Raw genomic sequence first — 14,872 nt, forward strand, 5'->3', positions numbered from 1 at the left:
GGTGAAGGAAAACATCGGGAGGAAACCTGCACAAACCTGCGAAGCAATTCAATGGTGCGTGTGAAGTTCCCAATCCGCACTGGGCCCGCGTGGGAACTATAGCCCAAGCCCTCTTGTTCTGAGAGGAGGCCTGTGCCCAGCAGTGGGACGTATATAGGCTGGGATGATGATGATAATATATTATTATTAGTTATTTAGGTAAATTGGATATGTATCACTACCTAAACCTTTTGTCGTTCACTACTTGCGTAAAAACTAATAACTACAAAAATTAACAAAAACACACTAACGTTGTGTATTGGTCCACTCCATTGAACTTGAGCAAACCATAATAAGTATAACTAGGCTGGCCTAGGCCCGGGTCAGGCGTAACCGGGGCGTAGTGTTGCAAGAACAATAAATTATACAAGTGAGCGCGAGGGAATCGGTGCGTGTGCGACTTTACGAGACCATAAATCACTCCACTAGCGATACTTCTTCCACCCTACAGCCTAAACTTATCCGATGTCGGCGCTGCGAAGTTCTGATTACTTGTATGCGGGGCGAAACCAAGTCGTTGTTTTTATATTGACATCGTTATCGCTCGCTATCGCTACGTACGGCTCGTTAACAATGATAAAATGTGAAAAAAACACAATTGAAAAGCCAATTTTTGATTATATCGAGCACATTGTTTTACAGATGTAAAACTACTGTACTTACACTGCACTGTGTGTACTGTACTGTACTATAGTACTAGGGAAATTTTATCTAAATAAGAAAGTAAATGTAAATAATGTTAGGTCAGAAATTTGTATAACTAATTAAGTATTACCTGGCTATATGACACACAAACAAGCGCATAAAAAAGTAAAAGTAACATATAAAAAAATATACACACACCCTTTTAGCATGGTCTTAAAACCAAGACATCATGCAGACTCACGTGCCAAATGATATTTTTTAAATATTCCTATGTCAAACATGAGAATCGCAACGTAGTCGCACAATATTTTTCTAAATTGCAGGGAGTGGTCGCGTGCCGGCTCCCTAGGGTACCAGCGCGTGCGCGCTAATTGAGGGTTGCCAGCATTGCTGGAGCTTCGTGCGACGCGATCGGACGCGACAGCCGCACTTTTGGTCGGAAACAATTGGGAAGCACTACCCGTTAAGCCCCTCTGACAGCAGAGCATAATCTTAGAAGCTGCGCACAAAAAAGTACAGACCACAGAACTGATAATAACAGGAATAGAAGTGTCATGCGACCTGTATATGTATGTGTATCTCTACAAGTCGATATAGACCCGTTAAAATGAATGCGGCAAGAAACTCAACAATGTTTGGATATTTCACTTGTAACTATATTTACATTACAAACGTATGAGATACAGGAAAAATGTTACAAAATACAAATTGAAGTTTTTATAATGTTTTTATGACAAAATGTACTCCACTAGCTGAAATCACTGACACGAAATCTGCATTGTAATACTTAATCATCAAATTACAGGAGTAAGATTTCGTATTTACATAAATAATAATTATTATACTTAGATTTTTATGAGTGAGCGACTCATTATTGTTATCTACATGATAATTGATTATAGCTCGTGGTCAAGATTACGTGGAGAACTGTTGTACCTAGGATACTCTTTGACCCTTTCGATGACAGAAAAGTCAACTTCATCTCAGAACTCTTAAGTTACGACATTAAGGGGCTGTTTCACCATCCATTGATTAGTGTTAAGTGACATTAAATGTGATGCCGTCTCTATTTGTTTTGTTTGAATAGACGGAGACGGCATCACATTTAACCATCACTTAACACTAATCAATGGATGGTTAAGTAGTCTAATATATCAGCATTTTAGGGTTCAATCCCTCAAAGGAAAAATCTTAACCTTATAGTACTCTGTCAATAAAGAGAAGAAATTAAATAGTGGCAACACTGTAGTGTCATCCCTTTCAAATCCTGTCAAACCAAGCAGGGAGGACACTACAGTGTTGCCACTTTTTAATTTCTTCTCTTTTTTGACAGACTATACTATATTATTATTGTCCATCTGTGCGAGGCGTACGTTAGGTACTCGTACGCCAGTGGTAGTGACACTATCCGCAGAAACATGTAAAGGTATCAAGTTTAAAAAACATTTAATTCTTACTATGTCGTTCATTAAATAAATCTTTGCACTCCTAGTCGGGTACCCATAATAAAAACAACAACAACACAAAGGGAAGCTTGAAGTTCCATCTTACAGACTGGCTAAAACCAAAAAGTCGTTTCTGGGAAATTGCATACGCTTTTATAATAAATTTTCAAAAAATATTACCAATGAAATGGATTCAATATTCAATAGAATTTAATTGTTTTTTTTTTTTATTTATTTATTTTCTTAAAATAAAAAAATATAAATTATATCATTGACAGGGATATTTGGAAATAATTCAGATCCGCATTGGCGATCCCTTACTTCAAATAGCGAATCTACAGTGTTAAAAATTAAGTTGTGTTAAATACTTGTGATGTACAGATATAATAATAATAGTAATAATATTGTAAATCTCTTTAAAAAAAATAACCTCGTTGAGTTTCTTGCCGGATTCTTCTCAACAGAGGTTTTTGCGAACCGGTCGTAGATTTTTTTTAACATTCATAAATAAGTGCTTGTTAAAGCCTAAATTGAATTAAGATATTTTGACTTGGACTTTGACTTCTGCATCAAATTTCAACTTTCACAACTTTCTCTTCGCTTATACCTATGCGGTAGGTACTCTAAAAACTCAAGTGGGGTGCATACCAAAGTTCGAACCGGAACTTGTTTATTGAAAACAAAACCTCGCTAATCTCTGTTAAAAACCCATTATCTTTATCACGTAAGGCTTATAATAATATCTGATGGAGTATCGGCTCACACGGATGTTCTGAGATGTTAGTCATAGCAATTATACTCTCCTTATCAATGTTCGGTAGGCATAAACATTTTTATGCCTCAACAGTCTAGCCTGCGCCTCGAATGACTACAAAGCGTATCCCTGGCTGCTGCTTCGATAACACCGACTTAACCTCTTTATCAGACACAAACAACGATAATATATCTTTTTCTATATGTATTTTATCTGATCAATGTGGTATTATATTTTTTGAAAGGTGACGTCAGGTAACGAATTGCACAATCTTTTTGTGTTTCTAGTCACACTGTAGAGTAGAATATTCATCGTCATTATCATTAGCCGGAAGAAGTCTTCCCCTACGGTTATCAATTATTCGAGCGATGTGGCCCGCATATTGCCACTTCAACTTGCGTATTTTTCGAGCTATGTCATTGACTTTAGTTCTTCTATCGCGCAAAGAAACTGAGCACAGCTCTATCGGATTCTTCGATTTATTTTAGTAAAACAGATAGAGATCTCCCGAATTATTGGCCCTTATAACAATAAGGAGATAGAGTGATATAATTTTGTACCATTCTAAATGTAGCAACACCAAACAAACATGATATCGAGTATGATCTTATCAACAGAAGCTGACTAATTATGTTAAAATTAACTCAATATCAAATAACAAATATAATGACATTTTCATTTATCTATTCGTTATCTTCTTCGCACGGTACACACAATCCAGGCAAAATGTTCATGTCTCAAGTCCCAAACTAAGCAAAGCTTGTACTAGGGATACTAGGCAACGGATAAACATACTTATATAGATAAATACATACTTAGTTGCATATTAAATGCATGGACAAGTGGTTAGAGAACCTGACTACGAAGCTTGAGATCCTGGGTTCGATTCCCGGCCGGGGCAGATATTTTGTATGAATAATACGAATATTTTTATGAATAATACGAATTTCGAGCCAAAAACGAGCGATCTATTACCTATGTCTGTGTTGCCATTTAGGGAAAAATAAATCTATTCATTATCCTGTATTGCAGTCTGTAAAGCTCTTTACCCATTCATTGCTGCGCGCCAGATTACGCTGGGCTTAGAGTCATGAAATTTGGTATGTAGATAGCTGGATGTCTGAAATAACACATAGGCTACTTTTATTCCAATATTCCCACGGGATAGTTGTTCTTAACACAACACCTCAATGAAGATTACGATATAAATTTTAGGATTTCCCACCGGAATTTTGTAAAATCCCGAAATTTCAATTGTAACTACCAGATCCAATGGTTTACGCGTGCGAAGCCGCGTGTAAACTCTAGTAGATAATAAGTTTGAAAACGATTAAAACTCTACAAGGTTCTTTTCGTTTTTCCCTACAAGAATTGTAAATTAATTTGGTAAATTGAAAACCTATAAAATTTGATTATAATCCAATATCAATGAATGAAAATGACGAAGCCAGAAATCTACTACACTTTTTGCACACACAATATTAAGTTAAGAAAAATAAACTCAAAAACATTAGTCATTAAAAATTAAAATCGCATATTATTTTACAATTTAATTTATTAGCAATTTAAATACGGGAAAACAAAAAAGATTTACTATCTTGTTATTTATTATTTTATGAAAACATTTCGTACGAATTGTTTTGTAGATACTATGTCCTTTTGTACTGTGAACGGAAATAAATTATTTAAACGCAGTTTTGTCAATATTAAAAAGTTATAATGATTTCTGGGTAGTTAAATTTGTTTATTTGTTACGAGATGTATACCATTTTTGACACAGTTGCATGCATCATGATTACAAACAGATTCAACACGCACCAACACATTCTTCAGTCTACCTACTCGTGTCGTGATAATGCGTCCAAAATGAACTCCAAAATTCTTACAAATCTATTTTGTATTTTTGTCGATATTCCTACCACACTACTACTGTACTGTACTAAAATGATATGCTCAGCTCAAGTAGCTACCAATAAAAATGATTGATTTATCTTGAATATTGCCCAAGATAGTAATTAATAAAAAAGAATATCAGTTAGGTATGTTATATCTAATTCTGTCTAATTATATAGCGAAAATAATAAGTAGTTTTTTAATCTAAAGATATTTTGCCTTTATGTTTTGTATGAACTGATGTATAGAATCTATGCCTAGAAATAATTCAGTGACTAACTACACAAGAAGAATTGCAAAACTGAAGTGGCAGTGGGCGGGGCACATTGCTCGCAGGACTGATGGCCGATGGGGTCAGAAGGTTCTCGAATGTCGTCCTCGAACCGGGAGACGAGCGGTCGATAGGCCTCCAACAAGATGGAGCGACGACCTGTTTAAGATCGCGGGACCGCGTTGAAAGCGGAAAGCACAAGACCGGTCTGAGTGGAGAGCCTTGGGGAGGCCTATGCCCAGCAGTGGACGTCGTTCGGCTAACATGATGAACTACACAACGACAGACAACGAGTAGCCTAAATCACTGGAGGTAGAAGCTTGAAATTTAACAGACAAGCACAAAAAGGTGCGCCGAAAAAGAGTTTTTGAAATTCCAAGGGATAGTTAGGATATAATGAGTACAGTTGATTACAAATAAAAGTATTAATGTTCTTTACCTTACCATGAAATAAGGTGGAAAAGCACAACAATGTTTTAGTTGACCTCACTATATACCACCTGCGAAAGGTTAAGTGTAACAAATAGTTTGAAAATAGCAAAATTGTTTTTAGGGCTCTACTAAACTTTTGAATGACTAGGTAGGTGTCAAGGACAGTACTAAACTTTTGAATGACTAGGTAGGTGTGAGGTCGTAGGAAAATCGTAATGTCTTTACCATTGAAAAGGTTCCATGGTGACTCATGAATTAAAGTCCTTCAAAATTAAAGTCGTACATACTGTTGTTTATTGCTAAAGGCCACGAAACCCTTTTGTGGGTGACTTCAATACGCTGTTAGCCGATTTAATGCGATAAGCATTCCTGCTTCCTTGATGCTTTACAGCTCACAAGGGACTAATAACCTAACCAACAAAAAGTTGAAAACCCCTCGACATTGTCACTTCACAGTTTAACATGTTAAAAACCATCGCTAGAAAACCTGCTTTCAAATAAAAAACACATTCAAAACGGTTCACCCGCTTAAGAGCTACGGTGACACACAGACAGACACACAAACACACTTTGCGTCGGGGGCTAAAAATATTACTAAAGGGAGGATTGCAGTCTACTTACACGAAGTAGGTATTTAAGCATAGTAAAATAACTGTTTCTACGTGTAACTTAAAAACCGGGCAAAAGCGTGTCGGACACGCCCAAGATAGGGTTCCGTAGCCATTACGAAAAAAACAAATAATATTTTTCTAAAGATTTCGTATGGTGTACGGAATCTTCCATGTTTTGGTATATTTTATACCTTTGGCTGCTATTTACTCTTAAATTACTATTAATTCTCAAGCAATATTGGCCGTTATAATTTTTCTTGTAAATATGATATATTTACTACCCTCTCTAATTTTTTCAAATTTTTCTACCCAACAGTTCAGATTTTAGAGGGACAAGTGGACGCTCGATTTTCATAAAAATTTGCACTTTAAAGTTGGATATTTCGCAAACAGATCACTAAATCAAAAAATTGTCTTAGCAACCCCCAATACTTTTAACGATACCCCACACTACAAGGTTAGTCAATAAAAAATCCCCCCTACTTAACGTCTGTGGGAGGTACCCTAAAAAATTTTTTTTTACATTTTTTATTCTACCACTTTGTCGGCGTGACTGATATGTATATTCATTTCAAATTACAGCTTTCTAGTACTAACTGTCTCTAAGCTGAGCTTAGCCGCGGACAGACAGACAGACATGGCAATAGTTGACTACGGAACCCTAAAAAATGCCTTGCCTGGTTTTAGAATAGGATGGACTCATCTTATTCCGTGGAAGTCGTCGTCTTCTGACGACTAAGGTTTTTAGTATGAGAGTGGGCGGCAGCGCTCTCTATACCCAAAATACGAACTCCGGACTCCACCATTGCGGTGCGGAAGGCAAGGAGGGACCACCACACTATTTTCCAAGAGAGTCATCTTGGAGGTTCAGTACTGATTCTCACGTGACAACCACAACTACTGTGTCAAGAGTGTATTGACTTAGAATAGAGAATTTTAACTTGTGTTAGCCTCTTGAGAGAGATAATAATGTAAAGCAAAAATATGATGATTTTTTTCTATAAAAACATAATATTTTCTCGGTTATAGATCAATATTAGCTTATTTAGTTATTAAACCAATCACGAGCAAACGTCAAACGTACCTCAAAATACTAAAGCCATCTAGCGATATTTCGCCTCTGTGAAAAACCTCATCGTCGAAGATCTGCCGTTACTCTAAATATAACATCCGGCATCCACCAGAAGTAACTGTACTCAGATTATATTTAAATAGGTTTGCATTGATAGTGACTACAATTTGTCCCACATTGTCGAGAATATTGTAGTCATTTATAGATAAATATGTCGCCACGTGCCGCAGGCGCCCCGTATCGAGTTCCTGGGAAACTGCGCTTATCGTTAGATACGAGTACAATCGCTATCACTGACAATCTTCAACGAAAACGTACGAGAACGGATTAGTATTCAATTATCACTTGTTAGCCGGCACAACGCGCTATTTAAGACACCTTACTACCCAGTATACTCACTTTACCCAACTTTACTTTAATTTGGTTGAACATTACTTTACATGATTTGTACCAATGATGCGACTGTACCTAAATCGGAAATCAATACGAATATTATTTGGACAAATCCATAAACTGGAACGAAACGCGCGTAAAATAGAACGCCAGAGCAACATTAGCATAAATAACTGACACGAGAGCACTGTTCGCGATCCCGCCCGCTCGAAAACGGCTCTATAATTCGATAATGCTTCTGTTATCTGATTAGGCAGAACCGAAAAATTATATCATCCGGTAATTAGATTAAATTGCAATTTAGAGATGCGCCACAGGCGGCACGCGCCGTGACAACTTTGGTGGTGCCCCGGCGGGCGCTATCTACCCTTTGTATCAAATGACATTGACTAAAATAAGTTTTTATGTTAGTGGAGTTTCAATTGAGTAAGTTGTACCAGTAGTTCTTTATATTCAGAGATAAAATTATTTATAAATTATTTATAGATAAATTTATATTTTTATCATATTTCTTTATTTTATCATATCTCTAAATGAAAACGAGAAGTTACAGGATTTTTTTATGTCGTTATTAGCGCTTATCGACAGACTGTTTTATTTGTACTAACTTCGAAATATAATCTCTCGATTTATAAGGTAACATTTAAAATTGTGAAGAAAAAATCAAGTCACAATTCATGTCAGTTTGCCGCTTCTATCAACACGCACGCCGCCGGTTCGCGTGCTCCTGAGAGGAAGGGCTACGAAATAGCCCGAAATATGTCGAGCTAAACTCGGTTTAAGACTTGAGTTATCCGTTATAATAACATTTAATATGAGTGAGTCTCACGGTAGTTTCATGTTCAAAATTTGCCGCTTCTGTTAAAATAAATTTCAACTTTTATTACCTACAATTTTTATCACATCTCCCAACCTTGATAACTGAATAAAGACTACATAAAACATAAAATCTAAACTAATAAAACAAACTTGGCGGACGTCGTCGCCCCTTCGAACTGCGAGTCACCCCACTTATTAAAATTAATAAATGGGCCCTCGTCTGTATTAATGATCGCACTGTGTCAATAACGATATAATATATTTGGCAAACAACGAAAACCAAACCTCGCGCGGTCAGGAAACCAGCCAAACCAATGAATACCAGTCGATAACATGCAAAAGGCGCGTTTTTGGCTATCTAACAGAGACTTGATCTCTCCATCATAGGTATCAGTCTAAGTGATTTTATATATCACTAACGCGACACAACTCTTGTTTGACCAGTGTGTAAGTACCTATGTATGTTCGTGATGACCGTATTTAAATAATTCGTAGAACTCCTTGGAAAATTGACTTAGATAAATTACTATTAAGACTGCCATTTTGTCCATTCCTATGTTGCTACATACATATTCATCATATAAACTGTTTATGTTATCATAACAACATTTTTAACATTTAAATAAATGAATTCTCATTAAAAAAAAACATTTTTTATAGTAGGTACCATATTTAGTAACCAATTGCTTATTTCATAGAAAATATAATATAAATACCTACCACGGATAAATATGTAAACTCTTTATTGTACAAAAGAAAAGAACCAAAATACAAAAATATCGCGTAAATCAAAAAAATCCTACAAAGGAATACACTAGGTGATACTATTACATGTTTTAAGATTTTAAATAATATTTAAAAAATGGTCAAAACAATCTCTTAAAGATTATCCGAAACAACACTTCGACAAGCCATTCGTGTTGAAGCACTTCGGTTCTTTGATCTCGGTATATTTGCGCGCGTTCAACCCCCCGCGAGGGTACCAACTGGGGAAATTTGTGTACAGAACAAACATCAACAATAACTGCGCTCCGACTATTTGTTTATCAATTTATTATAAGTGACTCTCCAAGCGAAAGATTTGCGGGTACTTTGCGGAGCATGATTGGAGATGCCTACATAACTTTAAACCATGATACCCTAATTCGTTTTTTTTTATTTTGTGCAAAATTACATTTGAAGCTTCCCGTCAGCTTTACTCTATAAAGAAAGACATTGTGAACAAATCTGTTAATAATACCTGCGAAGGAAAGAATTTAGTAATCCGCACTAGACTCGCGTGGAAACGTCAGAACAACCCCTGTACATTCTGAGAGAAGACCTTTCTTAGCAGGGGCACTGAAAATTTACTAGAGACGACAAAACTTTCATTCACATCCAATAAAGAAATACGTGGTATGCGGTATGAGTGGGAATCAAGTTAACAATAGCGAACGACATTGTTTTATTTTAACAGACGCGTTTTTGTCGGTTAATGAGGTACATTAAGAAGAAAGCGACCTGCTTGAGCTGAGCAACATAAGGGTGGATGCTGATTGTACCAAAAAATCTACGGTAATATTCTTAACTTGCTATGAGGTTGGGAGGCTGTGGACAGGATTATCAGATTTGGGTTGACATAACTGACACCAAAAAAATTTTAATCTTTCACAAATTCTACTAAGTATTTAGGTCTGGCGGCGGGGTGGGTGCGTACCTAACTTAAATGTGTGTGTGTCTATAGTAGTTAAAGGACTCGAGCTTTTTAGAAAGGCAAGGCTTTTTTTGCAGGTGGTAGGCCCTTGTGCATGGTCCGCCCGGATTGCTACCACCATCTTGCTCGCTAATCCTGCCGTGAAGCAGCAGAGCTTGCACTGTTGTGTTTCGGTGTGTAGAGTAAGACAGCCGGTGAAATTACTGGCACTTGATGTATCCCATCTTAGGCCTTTAGGTTGGCAACGCATCTGCAATCCCCCTGGTGTTGCAGGTGTCTATGGGCGGTGGTGATCTCTTACCATCAGGAGACCCACTTGCTCGTTTGCCATCCAGTCAAATAAAAATAAAAAAAATATACGCATTTTATGTTTATTTAGGTAATATGAGCAAAAATCTTGTAGAATAACTCAAAGATAATTCGTCTTCTAATACGTAACTGATCAACATATTTGAACATAGATTAACCGGTTGTTCGTAGATATAATATTACTTTGGTAACATTTTTTAATTTGTTTATTTTTATGAAAACATTTTTTAATAATTTAAAAGCTCGAGGTATTGTTGGTCTTAATAACAAAAACACCACGCCAAGCGATACAAAATGTAATTTCTTAGATCATTTCGAATAAGGGTCTAATCACGTGCGTCGTGTGAAATCAAAAAGATTGTATTAAATACACACTAGTATATAAAATAATGTTCAGGAATGTCAAGTACATGTAAATTATATTAAAAAAAGCACCATACAAATCACTTTCTAAGTTACTTAACAATCAAGACAACTCCTTAGCGGCTTCGCAGGCCGTGGTCTCCAGTAGCTGAAATCGAATCGCACGCGCATGCCGGCCGCGCAACGTCGCGTTTAGTTATGCTGCCTTACTCGAAACTTGTCCATTACTTACTAAAACTCCTTGCAGTAATTATACTGCATTGAATAAAATATCTAAGTAGACCGTTTTACACGGTCTAGTCACAGAACAAATTAATCGAAATTCTCATCTGATGCTTAAAATTGTTGTTTAATTAAGTAAACCTCATTACTTGTTTAGCTTAATTATTAAGGCGGAAACATACTTTAAAACGCGACGCCACGCCACGTCGTCCGACGCATGTTTTTCTCTGCAACTGACCATAATAAACATAAAGCCAAGTTTAGACATGCAAGAAAAATCGTGCAAGTTGCACATTGCGGCGCTCGATTGCCCTCTACAAACTCGTTGGCTTTACGGCCTTGCAATGTAATGCAACTTGTACGATTTTTCTTGCAAGTCTAAACTGGGCTTATGGTACTGATTAGTACTGACACGCGTTGAACGGCGTGTCGCAAGCGTGGCATGGCGTCGGGTTTTAATAGTATATTCGTCCCTTTATCATTATTGCATATAGGCAGGCCTCGAAGTATGCAATAGCTATTTTTTTTTTATTCTACTGAATGGAAAACGAGCAAGTGAGTCTCCTGATGATAAGAGATCACCACCGCCCATAGACATGTGCAACACCAGGGGTATTGCAGATGCGTTGCCAACCTAGAGTATACTTAGGTTTTTAACCTTGTTTGTTGTTGGGTTTAAAGCTTGTGAGCTTGTAAATACGAAGCCAGTAATTGCGACGTGAATATAATTTAACTAACGACCCGCCCCGGCTTCTCACGGGAAAAATTAAAAAACGGCCAAGTGAGAGTCGTACTCCCCCGCACGAAAGGTTCCATACCTATACAACATTAGACATTTGCAAAAATATCCCCCTTAAATATTTATTTTGTTTTAATTTAATTATTTATTTTGAACGCGAATGAATATTTCAAGCAATTGCCGGTTGCCGTTATTAATATCGAGCAAAAACGGCAAAAAAAAACACGTTTGTTGTATGGGAGCCCCCTTAAAAAAATATTTTATTCATCTTTTAGTATTTGTTGTTATAGCGGCAGCAGAAATACATCATCTGTGAAAACTTCAACTGTCTAACTATCACGGTTCATGAGATACAGCCTATTTACAGACAGACAGACGGACAGTGATCTTAGTAATATTGGTCCCGTTTTTCACCCTTTGGCCACAGAACTCTAAAAAGGTCTCAAATCAAGGGCACTTCACACACATTTTTCAGCTCCATTTCCCAATAGTTATTTTTAAATTATTAAAAAATGTTTTCATAAAAATAAACAAATTACAAAATGTTACCAAAGTAATATTATATCTACGAACAACCGGTTAATCTATATTCAAATATGTTGAACAGTTACGTATTAGAAGACGAATTATCTTTGAGTTACTCTAAAAGATTTTTGCTCATGTTACCTAAATAAACATAAAATGCGTATATTTTTTTTACTCTTATTTGACTGGATGGCAAACGAGCAAGTGGGTCTCCTGATGGTAAGAGATCACCACCGCCCATAGACACCTGCAACACCAACGCTATATTGGACGTAGGTTATCTAACCATTCGACAATATAAACTTTCCTTATTTTAATTTTCGATATTTTGAACATCGATATTCTAACTTTCGATATTCAAATATGTAACCACCGTAAGTCAGTCAAATTAACTAAATTAAATTTCTACCCCTTTATATATATGTATATTATGGATATTTAATAGCTCAAAATTGGTATCCGAAATAAATAATTGCATTTTCATTTTTTTCATTTATTTAACTAAAAACATAAAATTTATATTTAACTCTAACGTCGCAAGATATTCACTTAATCATTGTTAGACATGCTCATGACCTAGGCGATGTGCCGCGTCCTCGGCTTGAAGCAAGTAACGCCATGATTAAAGTCAACTCCGTGCCCTTGTACCCCTTGCTGGTCGCGTGCTAACACCTGCCTATTATTCTTGAGCCACTAAGGTTATTGTTGCAGATATACGTGATAAATTCTAAGATAAAAATAATGTGTAATGATAACGTCCAGTCGTATGTGCTAATTAACATGCAAGAGGCAGTGATGATACTGATGGTAAGTATTTGACATGATTGACTTGACTTTACCTTTTACTTATAATAATAATAATAAATAAATATCACGGGACAATTTACACCAATTGACCTAGTCCCAAAGTAAGCTTAGCAAAGCTTGTGTTATGGGTACTAAGCAACGGATAAATATAATTATATAGATATAGATACATACTTAAATACATATACCTTATCTACAACATTCTTATAATCTGCTGTGATAAATATTTGAATGGAAAGAAATAAAGTTTTGTTTGACTCATAAAATTGCACAGTTTACAAAACATAAGAAAAAGAAAAGAGCAACTATTATAAGCAATGCGGTACGTGGTCAAATGCTCGTGGTGGCAATGCTCTATATTTTTTCGATTTCTTGGTTCATATTTTATGCATTTTTAAAACATAATATAATTTTAGAGTAGCACTTGTTACTAACTTTGTTATTGTTGTCCCTAGGAAAACTTGTAATACTGAGTGCCAAGAGTCTTGAATTGAAAATGAAGTATATGAATCTAAAATGGCATGTGAAGTAGGTACCTATTCCTTTAATACTAAGTTTCCTATTTGGTCAAAGATGTTATTAGCATTTTAAAAAATCATGTAAAATATAGATGTGTGAAAAAAATATCTTTTCGATTTACGTCTATCTAAGAAATCTGGTTTAACTTTGCTTACAGCCTTGATCAAAGCCTTATTAAGTTACTCGAGTGCCAGGATGTCATAAAAGGCTGAAGTATGAGTAAATCAGGATGGGTCAGCTGTGCTGTGAGAGGCGCGTGCGCGAAGCCCTAGCGCGGGGCTTCGCGTGACGTCAGCGCATCTGCCCGCCAGATGGCGCCTCGCCCTTAACCAAGATAATATCGCACACGCGAACCATTTCCAATCAAAACCAACGATGTGTTTTACGACTACTGAGTCCATGAAGTCATCAATTTTATTTTTGTTTATTCCAGGTACCGTTATTCAGCCAAATGCTGGCTTATCTATGTCTACAAGATTGGATGTTTTCATTATAGGACCCGTTTGTGAATTTAGTAATTATTTCTCTGTTTTTTCGGTTGACATATTGGGTATTGGTAAGTAGATATCTTTGCTTTAGACTCTAGCACATTCGATTCAACTACTCTGCAGGGAACAACGTTGTATGAAAATTGGCTTGTTTTTGTTTATTTATTATTCATCTATATACTTACATTAAGATAATAAGTAAGTAGGTATATATCTGCTAGCTGCACGTAGTGCTCTCTAAGCTATACACCTAAGTGTTTCGTTTTATCTACTTATAAACAAAGTAGTACAGTTCTGATGGGATTGGTCTAAAAACTGCGGAAGTACTTATAACTACTACAATTTGTAATGAATAATGGAAAAACTTTTTACAAACGACAATTTTGTTACGCAATCAATTTTTCAAATACCATGTTTGCCAGTTCATATGTAGAGCAAAAATGTACTGTAAATAATGCAAAAAAAATGACGGTTTTATGTACCTACCTATCTCCTTAACAAACTTGAAGTGAGTTAATATAACATTATTCGATCTTTAAAACCTAATACATATAGGTATTAAAGGCTTGATAGTCGCTATACTAGTACAAGATACATGCTAAAAGTCTAAATAAAACACACTTAAACGATATTCGATCACATTCGACGCCCATATAAAGTAGGTAAATAAAGTGCTTACCTAAGTATCTGTTATCGCTTCCTTGTTTGCTTTTAATAACTCTTTATACCTAAATTAAAATTATACGTACCTATCGTCACTACCATTTTTAGCCGAGTTTATAATATTAATTGAATTTTAATATAATAATATTTATACACCAGCACATAACATG

At 36.0% G+C, this 14,872-nt stretch overlaps 1 protein-coding gene across 3 annotated transcripts in view; it reads right to left on the reverse strand.

Moving 5' to 3' along the window:
* The window catches only part of Lim3 (Lim3 homeobox protein), an 81,073-nt gene that overhangs the window by 38,883 nt on the left and 27,318 nt on the right, over positions 1-14,872 (reverse strand). The window contains exon 1 of one of the 3 annotated variants that reach the window (XM_074085723.1): positions 291-518. The exons of the other annotated variants lie outside the window; for them this stretch is intronic. Coding sequence (XP_073941824.1) covers positions 291-330 — 40 coding nt within the window. The 5' untranslated portion in view covers positions 331-518. Of the gene's footprint in view, positions 1-290; positions 519-14,872 lie in introns of those variants that run through there. 3 annotated transcript variants of the gene reach the window in all.

The sequence above is a fragment of the Choristoneura fumiferana genome, chromosome 3 (assembly GCF_025370935.1).
Source record: "Choristoneura fumiferana chromosome 3, NRCan_CFum_1, whole genome shotgun sequence".
Classification (NCBI taxonomy): Eukaryota; Metazoa; Arthropoda; class Insecta; order Lepidoptera; family Tortricidae; genus Choristoneura; species Choristoneura fumiferana.